General features: G+C 37.3%; 1 protein-coding gene and 1 long non-coding RNA gene across 4 annotated transcripts in view; both read right to left on the bottom strand.

The window, feature by feature from the left end:
* The window catches only part of LOC127956567 (uncharacterized), a 355,838-nt gene that overhangs the window by 51,757 nt on the left and 276,567 nt on the right, over window positions 1–27,514 (bottom strand). The window contains exons 18-24 of the mRNA XM_052554600.1: window positions 19,420–19,615; window positions 19,025–19,339; window positions 18,639–18,941; window positions 18,168–18,482; window positions 17,315–17,614; window positions 16,855–17,169; window positions 16,456–16,779 (exon numbers count right to left, since the gene is read on the bottom strand). Of these exons, the coding sequence (XP_052410560.1) occupies window positions 16,456–16,779; window positions 16,855–17,169; window positions 17,315–17,614; window positions 18,168–18,482; window positions 18,639–18,941; window positions 19,025–19,339; window positions 19,420–19,615 (2,068 nt within the window). The remainder of the gene's footprint in view (window positions 1–16,455; window positions 16,780–16,854; window positions 17,170–17,314; window positions 17,615–18,167; window positions 18,483–18,638; window positions 18,942–19,024; window positions 19,340–19,419; window positions 19,616–27,514) is intronic.
* On the bottom strand, window positions 2,332–7,177 carry LOC127956368 (uncharacterized). 3 transcript variants are annotated; one of them, XR_008153533.1, is made up of 6 exons: window positions 6,366–7,177; window positions 5,543–5,591; window positions 4,933–5,078; window positions 4,706–4,841; window positions 4,190–4,317; window positions 2,332–3,875 (listed from the first exon to the last, which is right to left on the bottom strand). It is a non-coding gene; the product is annotated as an uncharacterized LOC127956368 (long non-coding RNA). The 3 variants fall into 3 exon arrangements; XR_008153534.1 differs by having other exon boundaries at window positions 4,933–5,075; XR_008153535.1 differs by lacking the exon at window positions 4,706–4,841.

Genomic DNA, 27,514 nt, shown 5'->3' with positions numbered 1-27,514 from the left:
ATATTAGTACACGTAGGGTAAGGACTCTATACAAACAACATGGAAAGACAGGTATTTTTAAGGAGACTAATGATAATAGATTGCCAGCACCTGTGCGATTACCTGGAGTGCAATTACTGTGAAGACAGGACCAGACTAGAGGAATTAAAGTGCCTATGGTGAAGTGCCTAAGGAGAAGTGAGCTCACTAGTGGACACCCAGGAAAACAGAGACTGACAGCGTGACACCTACCTATACATGTCCGTTGATGAATGGATTATTTGCGTAGTTTCATTTATGAATGCAAAACACAACATGTCACATACGATCACAAATACAATAATAAATGTATACCTTTATTGGTATAATTGTCAGGCGTTTACAATATGAGGAATAACTGATGACTTTTTGTAATAATTAAACGGCCCGTCGTTTTATCCATTTCTCATAATCCCAGGTTGCTATGGTCACACAGAGTTGTTTACACATTAAACTCGTAAACATAAGAATGTCGTTAATCTCGACAGAATGATCTCGTGAACACGACAAAACTACGAACATGTCCCTCCCGCTCACCGTAGATATGTCATTTTATCTTTCATCTGTGATTTGATAATCTTCATTAAATGAACAATTTAAATAAGATTGTCAGATCAGACTGTCTGAATATACAAAAGACATGACATATTTAATCTTGATTCTCTTCATCATAGTTTAATGAAAGATAATAAGGAATTAGGATTAATATATTATTATGAACAAAATTTAAGCAGACTGCCTTTTTCATAAGATTGATAGTGATGTTTGTAAACACCAGCATAATTATTGATTGAGTGTGAATTATGAAAGATAGTGATGAAATAACAGACTGAGGTTTGGAGCTGTTTACCTGAACAAACAACACCAGCATCTTCATCATGATTACAGTACTGCTGTGGACTCTCACTGTCTGAACGGCAGTTTTTCAGTGCAGTCTCTGATCCCCTACATTCTACAAAACCCATTGAAATCGGTCCTGATCCTTGTCCAAAGTGAGCGTTGTATGTTGCTTTTAAAGCCGTCCCACAGTCCAGCTCTCTACACACCACTGCAGCATCAGTCATATCCCACAAATGATGACACACTGTTCCCCACTGACCTCTGTGAAGAACCTCCACTCGACCAGCACAGGGATTATTGCCATTCACCAACCTCACATTCACACTGTCTACACATGAGAGAGAATCAGTAAACATACCAAACATAGTATGTAGTAAAGTGTAACATTACATGTAAATTATTTCAGCTCATTTTAAAGAATAGATTAGCTCTTGACTCTGAGTATGTACCTACCAGAGGTGATGAGTTTTATCATATAACACAGAAACATGAGCATCAGACAGTTCTCCATCTTCTCCTTCAGCTCGACACACACTACTTCATCAACTCAGAGCACAGCACAAGTTTCTCGTCTGCTCCTCAAACACACTGAAGAAACTGGCTCCTGTCAGCCCCCTAAAGAGAGAGAGAGACTCACAGCTGCCAATGACACTCACTGTTCCCTTATTAGACACAACAGAGGAAATCATCAAACACAATCAGTGACAAATCAGAAAGCAGCATTTTGATTTTCTCCATATATATCAATAAAGTGTGAGCGCTGATGAGCGGGACTCCTCCTCCAGCGTGAAGAGACACTTCACTGAGGACAGACTCGTGACAGTCAGAAGTCAGTGTGGAGAAAAAGTCACACTAAACTTAAAGCAGATTGATACAGAAACACTGCAGCTTATATTCAGCATCAAACCTGAACCTGAACACAGCAGACACAAGCTCTGATCACTGACTTCTGTAAGTCTGAACACTTCAAACACTTACACAAACTTACTAGAACCAATTTCTCATGACTAATTTAATGAATTAATGGATTTTATTCAGTTGTTCTTTTATTCTTACCAAGGAAAAATTAAGAAAAAATTATTACACCATAGTATAAACTATATTGTTGTTAAAGCTAATTTTATAATATTTAATTTAATATAAAAAATATCTAATTTCATTAGGTATCATAACTGAGAATAAAAAAAGAGCAGGAATCATGTGGGTTTAATACTGCGCTGCTGCATTTGTCCAGCAGATGGCAGCAAAACACTTCTTATTGTAAAGAGGAGCAGACAAGAGTCTTGTCTCTGTGTTGCTGCATGAGGAACTTCTCACCAGTGAAAGTATTACAGGACAGCCTCTATTATGTGAAATGCCATAGTTGCCAGAATAATAATAGAAAAAAAAAATATTTCAACATGTACACTCTAAAAAACACTGGGTTAAAAACAACCCAAATTGGGTTGTTTTTAACACAACTGCGGGGTAAATATAGGACAGAACCCATATGGGGTTAAACTAACCCAAGAAGTTGGGTTATTAATTTTAACCCAGCAAATGGGTTGTTTTTTCTACCCAAAAATTGGTTATTTTTACAAAAATAATGGGTTAATTTGATTTCATAAATGGGTTATATTTTCAAAGGAATTTTTATTCCTTTTAACATTAAATATACCACATAATAAACAAACAGGACAACATTGTATTATCTTTATTTTTCTTTCAGCATATTACACTTTGTAATTACACTTTACCTCAACCAAAAATTCAAGAGATCATACAAAACTAAAAAAATAAAATTCCATTTATAAACAGTATTTAAAACAATTTCTTTCATTTTTATGGTTTGCCTCTGTAACTTTTCTAAACTGTAAATGTTTAGAAAAAAACATTTGAATTCATAAACTCCAAAGAACCACAAGGTTTAGTAATACATTTAAAAAATAATTCATATTATTTTTAATCCATATGCTTATGAAATTCATTAAGTCCAAAAAACCTCAAGGTTTTTTTTTAAAATATACAAATAAATACTTATTTTTAAATAATCCATAAGCACATAAAATTCTTTACCTCAAGAACTGTTTGTTACAAAGCACATTTGTTTTAAGTCTACATTATGGACCTGTTGTTTTAAGTCTACAAAATGAACACAAAAATAAATCTATGAAATACATACGTATTGGCAGTAAAATATTTCTACATAAAAATGTAATTGATAATCATCAGTACGCATAAAGTAATACTCTTCCTCAAGCAATAAAACAGTTGTTTATACAAAAAAAAACAGAACAAAAATCTCATGTGCAAATAAAACTTAAACTAAAATGCTACCTCGTGTTCTTGAACCACTGTTTGTTCAAAGAACCTCTTATAATCTACTTGCAAGAATGTAGTGCCCAGTGCAAAAATCTCACTGTTGGGGATTCACTTCCCTCCAACTCAAAAATATTATGAATAAACTCCCTAATATAGAAACAATGTTTCGGTTAGTTTACATCAAAAACATAAAACGATTTGAAACATACATTTACTGTCCCAATGAAGTGAAGTGAAAGTGATGTGACATTCAGCCAAGTATGGTGACCCATACTCAGAATTCACGCTCTGCATTTAACCCATCCCAAGTGCACACACACACAGCAGTGAACACACACACAAACACACTGTGAACACACACCCGGAGCAGTGGGCAGCCATTTATGCTGCGGCGCCCGGGGAGCAGTTGGGGGTTCGATGCCTTGCTCAAGGGCACCTAAGTCGTGTATTGAAGGTGGAGAGAGAACTGTACATGCACTCCCCTTACCTACAATTCCTGTCGGCCCGAGACTCGAACAAACAACCCTTAAATTGCGAGTCCAACTCTCTAACCATTAGGCCACGACTTCCCCTTAAACAATAGTGCTTTGTTCCAAAGCTTCTCCTGCGAGGATGACAAATGCCCGCGACGCAATGTGTCCATTTTCAAGTTACAGGACATAAGGGTAAGGTCTTGATGCTTCAGCCTGCTGGAGGTACTCCATATTTGTTCCAACCTAAAGGACAGATAATGCAAATGAATAAAGGTGAAACAGAATGGGAGTGTCAGGGGTGTTGGTATGGGTGGTGGGTTGGGGATTCATTCGAAACTGTTTATTCAATCAATAGCAAATATTAATTTATTGTAACAATATTTCACAACATTACTATTTTTGCTGTATTTGGATCAAATAAATGCCTTTGTAAGCAGAAGAGACTTAATTTAAAAACATTTAAAAAATCATACCGATCCCAAACTTTTGAATGGTAGTGTATTCAACCTGGTGAAGTCATTAAATGATTGAAGTAAATTTCTGTAAGTCGTACTTACAGGCTGAATGTCAATGAAAGCTTTTTTGCTTTCATCATTGCTGGGTCGGACTGTTTTTCTGCCAATTTTGTAGGGTGGAGGTAGAAGCAAAACAGGTAACAGCTTTAGTGCAAGATTTCCCTTTGCATCTGTAGGAAAATAATATTACATTCATCAACACTAGTAAAAACAGTAGCGAGTTGTCATTGAGAATATAAGGCCAGATTTACTAAACAGGTCAAATTAGCGTGAGTCCAAAATCCCATAAAAGTGTAGACTGAAGTGTAAAGTTGTGCTGTTGATCCACTGACAATATGCAAATAAAAAAAAAACACAGACACATAATGACCAACATATCCTGCATTTCCTAGCAGCATTATTGCCAAGCACAAAAATGGGTTAAAATATATAAACTACCACAAATATGCAGTAATGTTAGTTCATCACTGCATTTCTTTAGTAATCCTGACAGTACTATGGTGCAAGCTATTAGTAAATCTGGCCCATAATATCAAAATATTGTAGAAACATTTTAACCTTCTGTCATTTCTTCAGCTGTACATGAAAGCTTTGCTTCTCGCTCACAAAAAGCAAGATCCTGTCAGTATACCAGCCATTTTTCAAACAGTTTTGGGGCTTCATTTTGATGTAAAATGTGAAAGTCCTGTGCAATCTAAAAGCAAAAATTACAAAAAAAAAAACTTCTCAAAAAAGACTTAATATAACTCATGTTACCATATGACAAAGACATTATGTTAACATACCATGCCTGAGGTAGTTAGCCGAGGAAACTCGTGGAGGACCTCAAATATTTTTCAGATGTACTGTTCCACCTGGCTGATGGGCTGTGTGTTGTTTCTCAGCCATTGTTTAATTTCCTCAGCTCTCTCTTCAGATACGGTTGATTCTACTGGACAAAGAAATAACAATGCTGTTAATCAAATAGAGGCTTATGAACATTTTTTACATGTAAAAGGATTAGTTTCCATAAAAACAGAAATACTCTTCAGAGCTTTTCAACACTTTAACTAGTAAATCCTGGATGTTTCTAAACTCCATGCAAACTGATTCCTGAATTATACTGCTCATACATTTCACTTTGCTCATAATTTGCTCACAAGTCGTTCCAAACCAGTAAGACCTCTGTTCATCTTCACGGTCTCACAGGTTTGGAACAACATGAGGGTGACTTATTAATGACATAATTTTGATTATTGGGTGAAGTAACGTTAACCCTTTAACTAAACGGGTATAACCCTAATAACTTTACCGGATCTTTTTAATAATAGTAACAGCTGTTTTTAATGGTTTATGGTAATTTTATTATGATCAATGTATGGCAATCATTCAAATTAGATGAGATAAAAGTGTCACCTCCAGCGAAAGGCTGTGGATTTGCCACCACGGACAGTCAAGAGCGGGTCTGTGGGAAAAAAACTATATATTTTAGTCCAAGATTAATTGACACTTACCTGGATTTCGAATAATAATACATTTATTAAATGAATAAATGATTAGAAATTTATTTTTATTGTGAAAAAAAAAACCCGAAACGCATCAGAAAAAAAATAGCTAACCTTATCTCTGGTGCTTGCAAATGCAGGATGCTTTATGATCTATCATATAACGTTAAGTGATATTTTAAAATCAGAATGGGACATTTTTGCCAATCGGTAACGATTCAATGATACAAAGACCAATACAAACATTTATTTCACCAGAAAAAAAGGCTGAAGTCAGTTTGTTTTTAAAATAATTTCTCCTGTAACGATCCAAAATATGCCCGCGACAGATGACCCAAAAATTGGGTTGTTTTGACTTAGCACTGCATGCAGAAAGATGGGGGATGGGCAAGGCAAGGAATGCACGTTTACATCACATTGATCTCGTGGCATTGAAATTAATTGACTTAATGGACTTTGAAGTAAATTATGTCATTTAACAGTTAAGAAGAAACGTAAGACTTTGACAAAAGGGTCGTTTAACACATAAAAACTGAAGAAAACGTATTTACTATCCAGCAGGCATTACCAGCAAACCAAAACGAGCGAATCTGGCGGTGCATTTAATGTCATGTAAACGTGACTTGTTGTCGCACATTTCTTTGCCTTTTTATCGCTCGTTCGCTCATTATTATGTTATGTGTGTAAATATGTTTAAAAATACATGTCAAATGTATAAATGTATTGATACGAACCTTATTTCTCCAAATATTACAGCGTGTGTGTGGCATCCACCTCCACCTCGAATTCAGTCAGCCCGCGCTGCGCTGATCCTACCAGTGTTGCCAACTTCTTTCAATGGAAAGTAGCTAAACCCTGCCTGAAAAGTCGCTAAATGTCGCTAGATGACGTCATATGGTAATTACCATATTCATGACGTAGGTGCGTCATATTATCTCGCCCTTTCTGTGCTCATGTACTGCATTTTAATGCTGCAAAAATTCTCAATAAAACGTTTTTTATTATTATATTTTAATGTTTCTGTTGTCAGACAACGGAATTAATATTATAATGACTGAAACGCGGTCCATTAAGACTACATACCAGCTCTCAAAGATGTTAATCTGTGCACTAAAATCCTATTCACGACTATGAAATAACATACACATAAGATTAAGACAATGGTTGAACTGTGATTTCGACTGTACTTGTATGTAAAATAGAGTTTGAAGCAACAGAATATCTTTTTTTAACTGAAAGTGCTGCTCCTCTCTGCTCGCTGAACAGGGCAGATAGAGATGCGTGTGCGCGCGCTGCCTGTGGGGGGGGAGAGAGAGAGAGAGAGAGAGAGAGAGAGAGAGAGAGAGAGAGAGAGAGAGAGAGAGAGAGAGAGAGAGAGAGCGCGAGCGCTTGTGCTCGTTCGGCAGTACTGGAGAGTCTCAGAGAATAAATAAGGTCTGTCAAAAAAAAGTCGCTAGATTTGTCGCTAGTCGCTTTTTTGGAAAAAAGTCGCTATGGGGGTTTGAAAAGTCGCTAAATCTAGCGACAAATCCGCTAAGTTGGCAACACTGGATCCTACGCGGAGTTGATTTGACCCAGTGAGCTGGGTTATTGCGTCCGAGTGGGGGAGGGGGTGCATTGATTCAGCTCTCAGTGAAAACGACCCAGAAAATAACCCAGCGGTTGGGTTACATAGAACTACCCAAAAACTACCCAAGACTGAGAAAATAACCCAAAAAATTTACCCAAATGGCTCAACCCTGCACTTGGGTAGAAAAAATAACCCAGGATTTTTTAGTGTGTATGTATTAATTATATATGCATTTATGCCACATTTGACTAAATGTGAAAACAATATATAAATATTGACAAATACATATATAAATAAAAGAAAAATATGAAAATAAACGTATATATAAATTAAAAATAAATGTGTTAAAAAAATGCAATTATACAAATACTGACATATTTGTTGAGAACAGAGTAAGGAGTATTGACAGAGTATTTATTAACAGAGTATTGAGAATCACTTTATCTGAACCCAGTTAGTTCATAACAATAATTTATTCAATCACTCAGATTTTGTTTTGAAATACTAATTTACAGTTTCCAGAAAATAATTGAACATGTCTTCCAATCTCATTGGAAATCCTGCTCTTTTTGTAAAATTTTTGCCTAAAACTAGAAGCCATTTGTTTTGGGATTGTCCTTTCAATCCTTTTGGAGTAATATTAATGCTTTAATTTTTCAGAATGTATTACGTGATTTTTCTTTGTATGATAATTATTTTTGGATTATTGTTATTTTCTTTAAACACTAACAATACAAAAAAGCACTTCACGTTGTAACTATCTGGGGTGTACATTATTTTTAAATAATTCAATGGTCCGTCATCAATTATTACTTGTAGTCCATTACTGATTACAGATTACATGATGAAAACTGTAGTTATAGCGTAATTCATTTTAGGTAATGTGTTCTTACTACTTTTTAGATAACTTTTTTTATCTAACTTGTTTTAAACTTTCCATTAAACATACAATATTGATATAAAAAAAGCAAATAGAATGCAAACTTTATGAATTTGGATTTGAGAGAATCAATAAAGTAAGTAATTGGGTTTATGTCCCCACCAATGTCAAAAGCAAACACACGCCGATGGTCGCACCTCACCCAAGATGAGTGTGAAAATAGATTTTAATTATGAAATATAATTCTTTATAAAAAAATATATAGTTGCCAAATGCATAGGCTTTCTAGAATTAATATGATGCTATTATAGCAACAATTTAGCACAGTGTTTCACAAAGTGGCATTTTAATTGTTACTCACTTGTTTAATTGCAACCAAGAAAGCAGCACAACACTAATACTGAGTAAGCTTTGATTTATTTATTTTTTTCATGTTAAATAGAGGGCTAGATGATCGTAATTTGTTAATTATTTCGCTGCATTGTTATTGTTTGCTGCTGTTCAAGTTGTTCTTAAAATGAAAACCAGTGCTGCGCTGGCGCCGGCTATGAAGACTATAGAACCCTTGATATATATACACAGTTACCATTAAACTAATACACATAAAATATGAATATTTAATGCAGTTCTGTGTAACTTGTTCAGTGCTGTCCATTAATAATGATATCATCATTGTTTAGCGTGAGCTCTGAAATGTAACATTACACTGATAAAGTGAATTTTTTGTTGTTGTTTTTTTTTTATCTGTAGCCTACAGTGTGAAAAATAAATAAAAAGCTAGACAATATACAAGAAACCGATCATATAATAACAGAGCTGCAGAGTCATCATCACACAGTGTTCCTCACTGACCGTCATGATGAACCTTCACTCAGCAGCACAGAGATACTGCCACACACCAACCTCACTAAAGCTTCAGGTCTTTAAAGTCTCTACAAAGTCAGCATTATTTCTCTGAATAAATGATATGTATGTTATTTCCTGACTGAGCAACATTTATTTCAAACTCTTCAAGACTGTACAAATTCCATGGCATTTTACTGATCTACAGTTTCCATAGGAGTAAAATGTTTTTATGTTATTATTAATTTAAGCATGTGTAAATCATTAAGTGCTTCAAATTGCATACTGTTACCAAAATATTTTTTTAAACATTTGCAGTTGTCCTACTGTACTAATAAAAACAAATTTACAACGACATAATCACATAAGCACAGTGAATAACACGGCGCATACATTACAAAGCATACATCATATTCAGATTTCAGAATGAACACTTTACATTTGTAATACATATGCTGAGATTTCTCGTTCAAATATTCGCTACTGTAATGAATATGAATGTCATTTTTTTATTTTTTATAAGTTACTATGCTGCCCGCAGTTGGAATCAGCTTCCAGAAGAGATCAGATGTGCTACAACACTAGTCACATTTAAGTCTAGACTCAAAACCCATGTGTTTAGCTGTGCATTTATTGAATGAGCACTGTGCAATGTCTGAACTGATTGCACTATATTTTCACTGTTTTTTTTTCACTATATTTTCAACTTGCATTGCCTTGCCTTGCCTAATAAGCAGGGGGAATGACCAACATTAAACAATCATTTATAGGCTTAGGACATCTGCATTGTAAGAATGTATAGTGAGATTTCAGAGATAAATATTGTGTATTGTTAGGTGAAGTTTTCTTGTTTCTTTTCTCACTGCATGATTTTCTAATGTGTGAGAATACTAGAGCAAAGCATGCTTATGTTGATTTTATTAATAAATATGGGATAAATGCTTCAAAATGGGACTATACTATTCTCAAAAATTCCATTCCTGCTAAGTTGTTAATTTTTAATAATTTTTAATTTAAAAATGAATTTTTATTTAAATATATTGAAAATATATTGTAATTTTAGTTTAATTATCACTAGATAATTTATTAAAGGCGTTAATATTATGGATAATACGTTTACAAGCTTATTTGTGAGAAACTTTGTTACTGCTAATAATCTTTTAAAGCTCATGGAAAGTGGTTGACTCTTTATCCAAATGTTAATTTTCAGAAATTATAGGCAGTCCCAAACCAATTTTGTTTTAATAATAAAATAAAATAAGTTATTTTAAAATGATTCATCATTATTACCACTTCAAGAAACATTTAAGTAAATTTATATAAAATCTTTCTCCGCTCTGTTCTTTTTGCCAAGAAGAGGAAGAATCTCTTTCACATTTATTCTTTTTCTGTCCTTATACTAAACAATTCTGGCTTCAGATCTCAGCATCTTTACGTCTTGTATTCTTTCGTCTATGTAACATTTCAGCAGTTAAGGTTCTCTTTCATTCTGTGGTTTCTGATAATAGAGAGCTAGAGGATGTCCTGGACTTTATTTGTATGATGGGAAAATTCCACATTCACAAAGCGTGATGCCTTAACATTAAACCATTTATTTAATTACCTTTTAATTGTTATTGTATCCCCTCATGTTTATGTTTTTGTTCTAATGTTTATCAGTTTCTTTCTGATATTGTTAATAAAAAATAAATAAATAAAAAAATGCTAAAAAAACAAAATGCTAAAAAGCAATATGGTGGAGTGGTGGTTTCACTTTTTGTGATGTCGTGAGCAAGTATTCATGTCATGTGTTTCTGACAAGTTCTGAAAGTGAACAACATGCTTTCCTTTTCAGTAAATTCATTGTTGTGATCTTTGATTTGTGTTTTTTTTTGTTTTTGATGTAAACTTGTATATTTCTGTTATTTGTTTCTGCGTTTTCGGCCAGGTCACTGTTGTAAGAGATTTTAATCTCAATGAGTTTTTATCCTGGTTAATTAAAGAACGAATGAATCAGTTAAAAAAGAAAAGAAAAGAAAAAAAAGTTATTAAATGATTTTTTAAAGAAAGATTATGCTCATGTCTGCTACTATAATTAAACCATGGTACCCATGCACAAATGAACCATAGATTTACTATATACCATAGTTTAACCATGGTATTTGTACAACTGTGGTAACAAATGGTAATAATAAAAAATAAAAAGAAAAAAAAAGAAAACGTACATTTTCGTTTAGTTAAAGTAATTTTCTTGTGGTCTGTTTCTTTATTTGGTTGTGTTGTGAGTATTTTCAGCACATGTGATCTCAGACTGATGAAGATGTTTTCTTTATTTGCTGGTGCTTTTTCTATTTGCATGTGTTTTCTGAAGTTGCAGCGCATTGAGCTCTCGGTCCCCGTAACATTCTAATGCCATTTAACAAAATATTAACAGTGAACCATCAGTGAATAATATTTTGATATTTCATATTATGATATTATTAAGTTGAAGATATTGTTATCCATTAATGATGGGTGGTAGCTGAATGATGAACGATCTGAACTCGACACAATTATGTTTATACAAAGTTACTGAATGTCAGAAAATAACAGGTTTTTGTTCTCTCAAATTTCTAAGGCTACACAATAGAAAAGATTTGTAAAAGTGTCTGGAAAAAGTCAAGCACCTTTTTAAAATGTCATGAAAGCAAAGCATTTTTTTCTGTCAAAAATTTTAATTGTATATTTCAGCACAGAATGTAACAAAACACTGTTAGACTGAAACATATAGTAAGATTGCTAAAATCTTAAAAGCTTTAAAAGGATCTGATGCTGTGTGGGAGGTTTGAGTTAAACAGCTCCTGTCTGTTTTCCTGGATCCTCCTCCACATCATCATAGTCTGTTATTGAAAAACAAGAGAATGATTCATGTATTGATACATACATTACAATGCATGATACAAAACTACAACACTAAAACAAGCAGTAAATTTAAATGAGCTTTTATAACCACAGGAATTGATCATACAAAGTGATTACAAAGACTAACTGAAGGTGTTCAAAATTTACCAAACATGTCACTCTTATATTCTTTGACATTCTTCACATCATCATACTCCTCCTGAACCCCTTCTGATAATAAATGTGGTGATAATTAATTACATGAACAAACAGACATATATCAGGGGTGACCAATCCTGCTCCTGGAGGGCCTCAGTCCTGCAGAGTTTAGTTCTGATCCCAATTAAACACCTGAACCAGCTGATCAAGGTCTTCAGAGTCACTAGAAACTTCCAGACAGGGGTGTTGGGACGAGATGGAGCTAAACTCTGCAGGACACTGACCCTCCAGGAGCAGGTTTGGACACCACTGGACTACTTTATTTGGCACAATAAATTGAAGAAAAATAAATAAAGAACTCTGTATCTAGAAGTTTTTTAATTGAATCCCACACCTGCTTTATTATTGGAGAACTGTCGTATGATGACGACATCATCATAGTTTTCTGGTAAGTCATCTACAACAAAATAATGAAAATTTAAATGCATCAAATAAACACTTTGGATATCGAAAATATGAACACACACACATATATATATATATATATATATATATATATATATATATATATATATATATATATATATATATATATATATATATATATATAAGCACACACATACATACATAAACCTGTAGCATGTCTCAGTCCAACAGTGATTACATCATCATAGTTCTCTGATGTGATTTGTTGCTTTTCTAAATGAGTAAAAAACAGAGAGAGCAGACATTATTCAGGACAGAAGGAAAAGATGGGACAGAAGTTAATGGTGTACAGTGGATTGTACTATTGTGGATCAACATATTAATTGTTCAGCTGATGAAACATCTTTCCCAAAAAATTTCAGTAATCAAAAACTTTTTGAAAATGATGATCTAGAACATTTGTACAGTGCATGCTACTGTACACATGCAATGTGAATATTTTTGGAAAGTTTTTAATTATATATGAATCACATTACACACAGTACATAGAGTTTATCAGTGGGTGACATTAATATATTTAAGTCCTCCAACCTGAAAGACGCTCATAAGCATCTTCATACCCAGAATGCTGTTCTCCAGAAAAGACACTTCCTGTTATGGAGTAGAACCATCAGACAGATGTTCACAATCAAAAATCTTTCAAATCTGCCAAACCTCCACTTCCTTTGGATCATTCATAACCAATATTATAATCAAATCACACTCAAGGTCCCACAAATAAATCATTGTGATTTATTCCACTCATCCCTCTGTATAAAGTGATTATCCTGTTGATAACTACAAATCTAATACTATGACAGTTACTCACCCCTCTGAGTGAAGAGACTGTGTCTGTTAGTGGATCTGTGCTGAATCTCCTCATAAACGGCCTCAGTCTTCACCCTGTGTCTCCTCTTAGAGAGAGCTGTGAGTGTAGACAGACAAACCTGCTGTCAGTTCACAACACATGACTGATCACACACTGAATAAGACACAATATGACAGTCTCTGGATCTCTCCTACCTCTCCTCATCACTCTGTTCTGCTGAATCAGTATAAGCAGTGGCACTAAGAGCAGTAAGAGCACAACTCCCAGAACAATCACAAGCACTGGGGGGACGGAGAGAGTTTGTGGAGGAGAGACTGATGTTGAGCGCACTGGAGGAGAAACTGCACGAGAAGCTGATGTTGTGGCAGGAGTAGAGGACATTGATAAACCTTTAAAATCTGGCAAAACAGGCACAAGCACATTCAAAGCTATGTTCTCAATATACCAACATTACACACTTTAAAATGCTCTAAAAATAAATATTATTTCTCAGTATTTTGTTGTGACCTTCACAGGTGAGTCCAGCGTGCTCTTTGTGGGAGCAGTCAGTGTGGTTTTTCAGGGAGAGAGAACAGTCCCACAGGTGAATCTCATTCCCTCTGCACTCGACTCTGTTCATCCACACAACACCTTCACCAGCATCAAAGACTGAATTCCCATCAGCCCTCAGTGCTGCTCCACAACCCAGCTGCCTGCAGACCACCTGAGCATCGCTGATGTCCCACTGATCATCACAGACTGAGCCCCACACAGCGTTATGATACACCTCCAGCCTCCCAGAGCACCGGCCCTTACCTCCACTCAGTCTGAGAGGAACTTGATCTAAAACACATACACATAACAAAAAAGTAGATACATTTATTATCAGCAGAGTACTGTCTGAACAGCAGCGTCTGCACAGGAGTGTGTGTGATCTTTTGTATATTCCAAGATGAAATCCTGCTGGTTTCTCATGTTAAAACACCATTATCTTATTTCCCTGAAAACAGGGTAAACAACCATGAAAATTATGAATGTGAAATGCAACTCCTGTTGAAAAAAACAGCACATGCTGGTTAGATATGTTTTGAAGCATGGCAGCTGGTTAAAGCTGGTCATGTGCTGGTCTATGCTGGTCCTGAGCAACTAGCTCCTGCTCATGACCATCTTTTAATCAGCTCATGACACACTAAGGACCAGCTTAAAACATACCTAACCAGCATGTGCTGTCTTTTTCAACAGGGGTTGCATTCAACATTCATAATTTTCATGGTTGTTTCTTATTCACATCATCTAACTACTGGGGTGCCTCAGGGCTCAGTTCTTGGACCACTTGTCTTCTCTGTCTGCATGGCATCATTAGGTTATGTCATTCAGAAACATGGCTTTTCATACAACTGCTATGCTGATGACACTCAACTCTACCTCTAATTCCATCCTGATGATCTGATGGTAGCTACTTGCATCTCAGCTTGTCTAATAAACTGTTTAACTGCTTCCCCAAGTGGATATTAAATTATGTTGTGGGATAATTAAATATATTCTTAATAAACTACAAACATAAAATTATATAGATTTATTTTGTCCCTACATTTTTTCTTGTAACACCTCCCTCACAGTGGCACAGCTGACTGAGAGGCTCATTATGCAGCTCATTATGCAGCCCTTTGTCTTCTCAGGTGTAAATCACAATGATATTCATGATAGTTGACGCCTATTCGCATATGACTCTTACCAACAAAAAGTGTCTTTGAAAATGTAAATCAATATATTGTTTTCTGTGAGTAAACAAAATGATTTTCACATAATTTAGAAAGAAAAATTCTAAGCAAAGCTCCAGTTCTCAAAAATCCTGGGAACCATTGTTCTTTATATGTTTTATGGCCTTATTCAAGTGATTTAACATTTTTAGTTTTTCACTATCCACACATAAAAATTTTTTCCTCAAAAATACAATCGTGTACATGCATGCATTTCACATATTATTATAGCCCAGTTTTGTGCTGTTTACAGTGAGATTAGACCCATTTAGATATTTGTAAGAAACTGAAAAAAGCACAAATATCAGGGCATGACAAAACTTCTCCAGGCCCCAAAAATACCCCTAGACTCCAGAGGGTTAAACCAGCTGCCCTGCTTCAAAACATACCTAACCAGCATGTGCTGGTTGTTCAACAGGGGTTGCTTTCAACATTCATAATTTTCATGGTTGTTTCAGTTAAATGAACTTACCTGGACACTGTCTCTGATGGGGAGATGTGGAGCATTTCAGAGAGCTTCGAGGAGACTCCGGGATCTCATGTTCTGTAACAATAATTTAATTATTATTAAATGTATTCCACACATCTTCTCTAAGCACTAATAATAAAAGATAACTATTGTATTGTTTAGAGATGAAAAAAGTCATGTTTTACCTGAGCAGATGATTTTGGCCACTTCATCGTCACCACAGTTATTCTGTCCCCAGTGTGAAGATGGACACTGCCATAAAGAGGAATCATGTGGTCGACATGTAACTTTATCCAGCCAGTTAGGAGCTGATTTCACTCTTGATGTAGAATCAGACAAAACACCAGATCTTCCACAGTTCAGCTCTTGACAGATCAGACTCACTGTGTCTCTGTTCATCTGGTTTAAACACACATTACCCCAGGATCCATTGTAGAAAACCTCCACATTCCCGTCACAGCCCTCAGTTAACCTGATCTCTTTATACTCTACATAACAAATGTCAATTTTAAAATAACAAATTTGAAAAAATTTGAACATTATGGGAACTTGAATTTTGAAATGTGTACAACTTATAAACCTATATTTCAGTGTAAACAATTTAGCAGCATGTTTACCTGAGCACAGGACTCCTACATCCTCCTTGTGATTACAGTCATGTTTTCCCCAGCCTGAAGAAGAGCAGCTCCACAGGGACGTCTCATTCCCCTCACACTCCACCTCATCCAGCCATATGTGACCAGAACCAGGACCAAACCAGGCTGGTACCTGCTGGTTACTGAGGGCCACTCCACACTGCAGCTGTCTGCACACCACATGGGCATCTTTAATATCCCAGGAGTCATCACACACTGTCCCCCATGAGCCGCTGTGAAAAACCTCCAGCCTCCCTGCACAGTCTCCCCCAGAACCCACCAGCCTGATGGACCCACGACCTGATATTCAGAGAAAGAAAAATACATTATTGATCACTAACAACTGAAGAATCTGTCCAGATGTCGTTAATCTCACCAAGGCAGGTGATGTACAGCTGTTGTGTGGAGCTGCAGTTGAGAGTTTGTGGAGAGCTGCAGTTCCCCAGATGAGCTTCACTCCCAGAGCACTGGAAGCCCGTCACACACTCATGACTGTGTTCAGGACTGGATGAAGAGGAGCCATTAAAGTTCAGCACAGAGCCACAGTCCAGCTGTCTGCAGACCACAGAGGATTCAGTGAGACTCCAGGAGTCCAGCAGAACTCTCCTCCAGACCTGATGGATGAAAACTTCCAGCTCCCCCTCACACTGTCTCTCTCCAGACAACCGCACCAGACCATCATGAAGAGCCAGAGAGGAATCTGAGGAGATGTGGAATTTTACAAAGATGTTGCAGTATGTATTGTTTGCATTTTTACTCAATAAAATCCTCTCACTAGAGCAGATGACTCCAACATCTCGTCTGTGAGAACATTCAGCTCGACTCCATGAAGAGATGGAACATTCTGAGAGTTTTGTTTCATTCCCATCACAATCAAACACATCATCCCAGATTTCATCACTTCCCTCTCCAAACCAGTCTGATCCCACAACAGACACAGCAATCCCACAATTCAGCTGTCTACAGAGGACACTGGCAGCTCTCATATCCCAGCATGCATCACACACTGTGCCCCACTCTTTTAGAAAATGAAGCTCCACTCTTCCAGAACAAGAGTCTGAGCCATTAATCAGTCTGAGATCAGTGTAACCTGAGAAAAGTAAAGAGACTTCAGAAACAATGCATAAAACATTCTTAAGCTAAGCTGTCATTAGATTGATCACATTATAACACAAACCTAAGACATGATCTAGAATCTAAAACAAATGAAGAGATGCTGAATATTTATACTTAACCAGAGCAGATCAGTCCCACAATGTTGTCAAAGGTGCAGTTGTGTTCAAGTGATGATACTGAACAGAATGAAATATGAGATTCATCTCCTCTGCACTGAATCTCTTGTGTCCACATCTGAGTGTCTCCTTTGTCAAAAGCAGCTGCTCCCAGCACCTGTACAGGAGCCCCACAGTCCAGCTCTCTACACACAACCTCTGCATCCTGCTGGTCAAAGACAGCGTCACACACCGACATCCACGTCTGATCATGAAGTAGCTCTAACCTCCCAGAGCAGCGAGAACCTCCAACCAGCCTGACTTCTGCAGTAGTGAGAGAAAATAAAATAAAAGTTCCACAACCATTGTTATCAAAGTTATAAACAACAATCAATAATGCTGACAGATCATTATTTTATGTGCATTCAAATTGTTACAAATGTTATTAAACTGATTCATATATATATTTTTGTGAATGTACATGAACTATTGGTACTATCATTAGACTTGGCCTAAGATCGCACAGACAAAAACTGAAGGTGTACTTAATGCCTTTTTTGAAAGGAAACACTTGTGATACTGGGTTTGTACAATAAAAGCTACTGATAAAGAACTAATAATTGCATTATTTGGGTTTACATTTAAATATTATCTTTATGTATTTGGCACATATTTATGCACACAGAAAAAGCTACTTACAGATGCATTCAAGATTAACATTTTATCAGTTCATGCATTCCCTGAGAATATAGCCTATGACTTTGGTGTTGCCAACACTTGGTGTTAAAAAAATTATCTAAATAAATATCTTTGGAACTAAAATATATGGCATGTGGATCAACAGTGATGTAATAGATTACATTTTAGAACAGCTCACCTGAGCAGATGACTCCAGCATCTGTACCATGATTGCAGTCATATTCATACAACAGAAATGATCCACAGTTCTTCAGTGTAGTCTCTGATCCAGTGCACATCATACGATTAGTCCAGCTTGGTCCTGATCCTGGTCCAAAATAAGCATCACCCACAGCATCTACAGGTTCTCCACAGTCCAGCTCTCTACACACCACTGCAGCTTCAGTCATATCCCAAGCAGCGTCACACACTGTTCCCCACTGACCTCTGTGAAAAACCTCCACTCTACCAGCACAGCGACTGTGACCACCAACCAACCTTACATTCACACGGCCTGTATATTGAATACAGAAAACAAGAAAAGTTATACTTACTGTATCAACAGAGCAAACAAGATGGTAAGAAGAATTACTATAAAAAAAATATTTCATACAAACAGTAAGACGATTTGAAATAAGATTTCAGTGAAGTAAAATAAATTTGCTCAAACCTGCACACACCAATCCAACATCATTAGCATGTGAACAGTTGTATTTGTGTTGCAGAGATGTTGGACAGAGGTGAATCTGAGACTCATCTCCTCTGCACTGAATCTCTTGTGTCCACATCTGAGTGTCTCCTTTGTCAAAAGCAGCTGCTCCCAGCACCTGTACAGGAGCCCCACAGTCCAGCTCTCTACACACAACCTCTGCATCCTGCTGGTCAAAGACAGCGTCACACACTGACATCCACGTCTGATCATGAAGTATCTCTAACCTCCCAGAGCAGCGAGATTCCCCAACCAACCTGACACCTGAAAAAAACATGAATATGAATCAACCTTAAAGAACAAAACATGCACTACTTTCTTTTCACAAAATAAAGTTTTGAGTTTACCTGAACAGATGACTCCTGCACTCTTGCTCGGACACACACCTTGAAAACCCCATATGACAGATCCACACCTCTTCAGTGTGGACTCAGATCCAGTACACATTGCATTATTCATCCAGACTGGTCCTGATCCGAGCCCAACCTGAGCATCACTCACAGCATCTACAGGTTCTCCACAGTCCAGCTCTCTACACACCACTGCAGCATCAGCCAAATCCCAGCCAACATCACACACTGTTCCCCACTGACCTCTGTGAAGAACCTCCACTGTCCCACTGCAGGGACTGTTTCCATTAACCAACCGCACATTTATTATTTCTGTGCACATTAAGGGAAAAAACTAAATCACACACTATCAAAATTAAATATGTCTTTACTGCTGAACAGTCAACACATACCTGTACACTCCAGTCCAACATCATTGTCATGTGAACAATTGTTTCCATGTGATGGTGATGTTGGACAGAGGTGAATCTGAGACTCATTTCCTCTGCACTGAATCTCTTGTGTCCACATCTGAGTGTCTCCTTTGTCAAAAGCAGCTGCTCCCAGCATCTGTACAGGAGCCCCACAGTCCAGCTCTCTACACACAACCTCTGCATCCTGCTGGTCAAAGACAGCGTCACACACTGACATCCACGTCTGATCATGAAGTATCTCTAACCTCCCGGAGCAGCGAGAACCTCCAACCAGCCTGACTTCTGAAAGAACATAAATAATTTATGACTTTATGATTTTATGACCAATTCACTCTTTTGTAAGCACCATATTTCGCTAAGATAACGGCAGTATAATCTAAAGACACATTTTTTTTGAGTGTTGTCCCCAAGAACACCATTAATCGAAAAATGGCTTAATGCATTAACACAGTTAAATCCAAAGACCAAATTAATGATGGACCATGAGTAAACACTTCAATCATGTAATGCTTTACTAATTAATTTTGTTGTGTAGAAATTATAATATATTATAGTGGAATGCATAAATACTTAAACACACATTCCAATTTTTTTTTAATGATTTCTCCAAAGCTGGCCTCATTTTACAGGTATTTTATTTTCACAAACACAAACACCTCAAATAATCAACTCTAGAGCAGCGGTTCTCAATTCCAGTCCTCACATCCCTCACAAGCTCTTTGTTAACACACCTGATTCAGATAACCAGCTTTTTTAGAAGTGAGCTCTGTGCATATTCATTGCTCCCTACTCCCTGAGCAGAGGAAATCTGTTAAAGTTTACCTCACTTCAGAACATTCATTCACGGATTTGATTTGTGTTGCACACTTCTTCACACACAGACAAATGTGACATCATATTTCTAAATAAATACAATTTAAATGTCTCGCACACATCAAAGCACTTTGATTGAAACATATAGGATCGCTTCGAACGTGAATCATGACGGAATATCCTGTGATGTCCACCTAGCAGGGCACTAACATCCCAATAGAATAAACATCTGAAGCAATAAGAGAAAAACAAAATGTGAAGAGCAGGGGGGGACGAGGATTGGAATTGAGAACCACTGCTCTAGTGTCACAGTGTGAACTCAAATAACACAATTATCCAAAAGCAAGCATTCAGTAGCAAAACTGATGACACAACAATCAGAATCTCAGGCTAGTATAAACAGGAGAGCAGGTGACTGCTTTCAGGGACATTTCACTATTTGGTCCCCAGTAAACAGTATGACATACACACATTCAAACTTGTGATTGGCAAATTTAGCCAGTTTTTTGTTTGTTTGTTTTTTTTTACTCATGTTTTTGCAGAACTATGTCTGAAGCTGCAATGATAGGTAAAAATTAATAGACTGAATGCACTGTAAGTTGCTTTGGATAAAAGCGTCTGCTAAATGCATACATTTACTTTAATTTAATTTAGATTTTTAATTTAATTTTAAATTTAGTGAAATTTGTCCAATTTATTTATGCATGTAATCAAAGGTATCCTGTGTTATATTACATTCATAATAAATAAAAAAACAAACCAAAAAGTGAGGGGATGTTTTAATTATTTATTAACAAGCTAATGTTTTCTGAGTCAATGTTGCAAAAATGAATTTGAGGAACCTGACTTACCATTTCCTCACTAGACGTGCTTTTTGAGAGAAATTCAACTTTATGGATTGTATAATGAAAGAGTTTTTCTTTTTGATTTGAATTATTTTGTTTAAAAATAGTAATTTAAAGCATTGTATAGAAAATTTCAAGACCAAGAGGACAGAAAGCGCATCCTGTTTGTTTTCCTTTTTTTACAAAAGCATAAGGTTTCGTTGATATTGTGAGTGCACTCAAATACCAGTAGACCCTTTGCAGTTCTGAATGATGCATACTCTTGCCTTTATGAACAAAAATGACGTCATTTTTTTAAGTTCCCACTGTTATTGCAAAAAAAAGTGCATGTGGTCGCACTGCCGCCTCAATGACCTGCAAAGCATGCTTTGGCTTCCACACAAACAATTGGATATGAACCTAACAGCACTCATTTATCTAGGTTAAATGTTTAAATGAATAGTGTGAAATGCATTAAGTGTTTTATGTCTGATTATTTTAGGCAAGTCGTGTTGGTTTGAGAAGGCTTAATTCATCGAACATTATGCACAACTCACTGTCTGCTGCAGCTTGATCTTTCCTTTAAAAAACTAAACTTAAAATTACCGAACATAAAATGTTCCAAACGTATTTTTAAATTAACTTAAGAAACAAAATAAAACATGACCAGTTTGCCATTAAAAACAAAAACTGAACTATTTTAATAGCTGTGTAATGGGGAAGAGAGAGAGAGAAAAAGTCATTTATATACACTGTTTGTTTATTTTGCTCAAATAGTGTTAAAAGCTTATTTTTCAGGGTAGATCAGTCAGTGTGCATGCACAGTCCTAAGCGCATGTCTTTTTGTCGCAAAACTTTAATTAGTGCTTAAAGCCCCATTAAAATTAAATGGCCACCACCACATGAAGCTGTTCTAGAAACAAGGATAAAATAACATTTTGTGTGCCACCCTAAGAAAATGATAGGCTAGCTAAAATGTGATACTTTATTCACAAAAATAAGTTTAATCTTACTATATTCAAAAACTTGCTCACTCTGCTGTTGTTTAGACGATATGCACTAGAATTTTATTGAAGCAGTGAGACACGTTTTAAATCAAAATATTCAAGTATTTATTGACTTTGCGCCTTATTTTGAAGTGAACAGAATTACGTGCTCTCATATGTCCTTTAGTTATGATTATTTAATTTATCCACTAAACTATTAATTACCAACATACTGTCTCAGCTTTAGTTTGGCTCTAGTTTTATACTTATTCCAGTTTTTATGAAAACGTAGCGTGGATTAAATTTAATATACATAGTAAATCCTTTTTACTGAACATGTTAAAAATAAGTTTGAAAAAGTTGTCAGAAGCATGCTGGTGGTGGTGACGTTGAAGACGAGCGACCGTGGTAATGTAGTCCGTTTATTGCCAAAGTAGCTTTTAAGTTCTGGCGATTCCATAGGAATCACAATTATTATTATAATTTTCGATAATTCAAAATCCTATGGAAAAATGTTATTAGCTTATTGTCACGGGAACCAGTGTGATGCTAACAGCTGATTGGCCTACAAAGTGACTGTACTGAATACAGTTATTATTTACTTGCTGAAGGGCACAGGTAGCTAATTATGACATTTATTTTGATGGGTTTATGTAATGATTGTTTTAGGTTATATTCAATTAGTTTTTTTTAAATTAGTTATTTGGTTTTCCAGCATTTTTGTGTATTTGAACCCTTTCCAACAATGACTTTGATTTTGAGATCCATCTTTTCACAAATGAGGGACTCGTATGCAACTATTACAGAAGATTCAAACGCTCAGACACTCTCAAAGGAAAAAAAAAAAACATTCATTAAGAGCTGAATTTGAAAATCAGGGAAAATTTTCTTCTGGGAAACATGTAACTATCTTCTGTGGCCTCCAAAGAGCAAATGTACATGCCTCCATACTGTTTAAAAGTACAGTCAATGTTGGAAAGGGTTCAAATACACAAAATGCTGGAAAACCAAAGAATTTGTGGAACCTGAAGGATTTTTCTTAAGAATGGCAAATTCTTTTGGTAAAATAATTAACATTTAACAAAGGGGAATGTAAACTTTTGACCTCAACTGTAGTTGTATTAAACATTACACGTGCACATTTAACCAGGAGTATTACAATTATAAGTTTGCTTTGTAAAAATGTAACTTTTTCTCAAGGCAAGACAGAAACTAAATCTCAAACAGCATATACCTTGAATATGTGCGTAACTGTTAATGATGCACAAATGTGCCATAAATGTGTTAACACTGGAATAAAATATAAGTGTTAAGTTTTTTTTATATACTGTATATAAAATAAAAATAACATTAATTAGTGTTCAATATACTGTATATCATACATTTAAAATTTGTGACAGAGTTTGCTTTCTGGGTACTGGAAGGGTTTTGTTTTTGCTGTTTTTTTTTTTTTTTTTACCATACAGTATGTTTCTTATCTTTGTGCATATTACAGTCTAAAATGTTGTTAACTATGGCATTGAGTAATTTGGCTTTTCATACTTTAGATACAATATGAACAGCAAAACTCGGATTTAGCCACAATTGTGCAAATGTTACCTGAGCAGATGACTCCAGCATCTTTAGCATGATCACAGTAACTTTGTTCCCATCCTCCTGATACACAGTCCTTCAGTGTGGATTCTGAACCAACACATCTGACAAAATTCATCCAGATTGGCCCTGATCCTTGTCCAAAGTGGGCATTCCCCAAAACATCTACAGGTTCTCCACAGTCCAGCTCTTTACAAACCATTGCAGCATCAGCCAAATCCCAGGCAACATCACACACTGTTCCCCACTGACCTCTGTGAAGAACCTCCACTCTACCAGCACAGCGACTGTGACCACCAACCAACCTCACATTTACACGGTCTAATATAAAAAAAAAAAGAGAGAGTGAGAAAGAAAGGCATATTGTGAATAAATAAATAAAAAATATCGAAATCTGAAATGTTAAGTTGTAATCAAACATCTTGAAGCAAATTGTTGTTGTTTTTAATTTGTGTACTTACCAGCTGTGATGAGTATTACAACTGCAGACAGTAAAATGAACATCGGGCATCTCCTCATCATCCTCAGCATGATTAACTCAACACCCAGAACAAGCTTCTCCGCTCTGATGATGCAGAAGTACAGGCATCCTCTCAGCCCCCTTAATGAGAGAGAAAGAGGCCCAACACCCTCCAATCACACTCGCTATTACCTTATTAGACACAACAGAGGAAATCATCAAACAACTTCAGTGACAAATCAGAGGACGCTTTTCTCATTTTCTCCATATATAAATATATACATCAAAACCATCAGAGCTGATGAACTCCTCCTCCCCATACATCAAGACCTCAGTGAGGGGAAACACACACACACACTCACAGACTCACACATGTTTTTGATTTACAGGAGACAGGAAACTCTCCAGTTTATTTACAGCATCAAAGCCAAACACCTGCAGAAATGACATAAAAGCACTGATAACAAACTGAAAATGTGTACATATATCATATAGTCAACTGTCATGGATTCGGTTTCCCTTCTCTCCTTCCCCCTCCTCTGCTGGTTATTTTGCTACACTCACACACGGCTCATCGGCTGCTTTTGTTGTTTATTCCCAAGACTTGTTTTGTTGCAACGCTACTCTATTAAAGGGGCTTCATTTTGCATAACCGCTTTTGGGTCCTCATCTTTCCATATCACACTCAACTCTGTAAAGTTGTAAAATTACATAAAATGACATTTGAGTAAATAAAGGCTTACCTTAGGCTTTGTATAAGGCTTAATAGACTATGAGGGAAATTTAGTGAACATCTGACAAAATAACTCCTGTAAATAATGTCAAATTGAATTTCATAAAATTGCTCTTTTTTTTTTCATTTTGCACACACAAATAATAATTGTGATTCAGTGGTGAACACATGACATATAGCCTAAATAAACTTTTAAATAAACCCTCCACTAAACAAAACTGATGTTTGGTTTACATGTCAGTCAGACCATCTCTTCCCATCTATATGTCAGTGGTTCTTAAATCGTTCACTCGTCCACTATGGGATTATAATCCCGCCAAATGTATTGCAGTCACAGAGCGAAAAATAACAAGCAAAGATAAAATATTTTAAAACACGTGTAAAATAATAACGCACAAATCCGAAAAACAAATGCAGTTTTTTTTTTACCAAAAGCGCAGTCATGGATCGAAAAATAATAAGTGTAAATCAAAAATGTAAACGCATTTAAAATTATATTGCACAAAACTGAAACATGAATTAAAAAATTTCCAAATCTCAAATAAAATCAGGTTTCCTGCTCATATGTAATTTTTTTTGTGTGTGTGTTTGTGGTTTTTTTCCCCTTTGCTCTTGTTTCCATGTTCTGCGCTTGTGTTTCTTAAAGTTGCAGTTTGAGTTTCATGTAAATCAGGGCAGGCTTCAGTGTCACCATTGGCCCGCAAGTTCTAGATTGACAGCTGCACCTCTAGCCAATCAGTCCAATGGGGACTTGACATCACTCCAATGTGATTCGTGGCTGCTGTGGCCAAGAGGGTAGGTGTGTGTGTATGAAGTAGAGGGTGATGGTGACACGGGAGTGGATTTTCAAATCTCTCCCATCCCCCTCCCGCAAATAAAGATCCCGTCCCATTCCAATCCTACGAAAAAAACATTGGGGAAACATCCCGTCCTTTTTCCCGGAATGACTCACGATCTCTCCCTCTCCCATGTTGTATTTATTTATTTGTATTTATTGTGCCTCCATCTGTCCTGCTGTTCAGTGTCTACACACGCTTCAATAGTGCACATTTCTGTAGGTATATGTATGTAGATATACATACATCTTTTCGATGAAAAGCTATATTTGAGGTCTATGAATGATCCAAAAGGTGGGCTTTTGGATGTACTGCCCGATGTAGGCTACTGTATTACCACATTGACCAGATGTTAATGATCTGTCCTTTATCAGCCACACCAAACAAACAGGAGGACAGCATAAAGACACAGGTCGAGTACAATTGAATTCAAAATTAAAATATAAGCCTACAGTTTATACTTTTGTAACAATATTAAAATCTCCATATACATCGGGAAGAAGGAGGCGGGAACCGGCGGACAATCAAAACACTTTAATATTCAAAATAAACAAAACAGCGCGTCAGCCCCTCACGGTGACTGAGGCGCACAAATAAAAGCCAAAACATAAAATAATATCCCAGGCCTGGTCCTCTCTCGTCCTTCACGGTCGTCACTCCAGTTTTATATCCTTCCATCTCCTACGTGGGACTCGATACTGGCGGTGGGGCGCAGGTGTAGCTCATCTCCAATCACTACACCTGGCCTCACTCCTCGTTCCCACGCCTCTCGGCCCCGCCCCACTCGCCACATACCCCCATCGCCCCTCGCAGGCCGGGGGGTACCCTCGACACTGCGCTCTACTCCCCCCCCCCCCCTTCCCTCCGGGGGGGACCGCTCACGGGGACCTGCAGGAACCTGGGGGTAGGACAGACGAGGCGAGAGAAAAGGAGATGGAAGGAGGAGCGACAAGGACGAGAGAGGGGAGAGAGGAAAAAATAAAATAAAAATTCTGGTTCCTAGACGCACTGCTGCTCGGCCCTCCACCGGCTGGGTGATCTCCTCCGCGGTGCCCGGCGGTGGCACTGGACGGCCCTCGCCGGACGGCACGACACTCCTCCGCCGCCCGGTGGACGGCGACGGCTCCTCCGATTTTGGGCAGCGGCAGGAGTCCCCCGTTCCCTGCCCCTCCGGATTCCGTCACGGAGGCGGCAGGCTCCGGCCCCCTGGCGAACGGCGCCGACTCCTCCGCTCCCTCACGGACGGCAGCCGCCCCTCCATATCGTGGGCGGTCAGCAGCGAGCTCGCCCGTCCCCGGCAACTCGCTCCAGCCCACCGCCTCGAGCGTCCATGGCGGCACATACTTCGCCTGCTCGAGGGCACCGCGGATTCACCACAGCGGCGAGGGATCTTCAGCAGCGCGTCCCTCCTTCTCCCGGGCTTCGGCACCACTGTAACAATATTAAAATCTCCATATACATCGGGAAGAAGGAGGCGGGAACCGGCAGACAATCAAAACACTTTAATATTCAAAATAAACAAAACAGCGCGTCAGCCCCTCACGGTGACTGAGGCGCACAAATAAAAGCCAAAACATAAAATAATATCCCAGGCCTGGTCCTCTCTCGTCCTTCATGGTCGTCACTCCAGTTTTATATACTTCCATCTCCTACGTGGGACTCGATACTGGCGGTGGGGCGCAGGTGTAGCTCATCTCCAATCACTACACCTGGCCTCACTCCTCGTTCCCACGCCTCTCGGCCCCGCCCCACTCGCCACAACTTTATTTATTTAAAAGGTAGGCTATATTTGTGTAGAAAGTTGTGGATCAAATTGTTATTACGATTCT

This window comes from Carassius gibelio, chromosome B4 (genome assembly GCF_023724105.1).
Source record: "Carassius gibelio isolate Cgi1373 ecotype wild population from Czech Republic chromosome B4, carGib1.2-hapl.c, whole genome shotgun sequence".
Classification (NCBI taxonomy): Eukaryota; Metazoa; Chordata; class Actinopteri; order Cypriniformes; family Cyprinidae; genus Carassius; species Carassius gibelio.
Note: the sequence above shows the minus strand (reverse complement) of the source record. Positions and strands in the feature narration are given on the sequence as shown.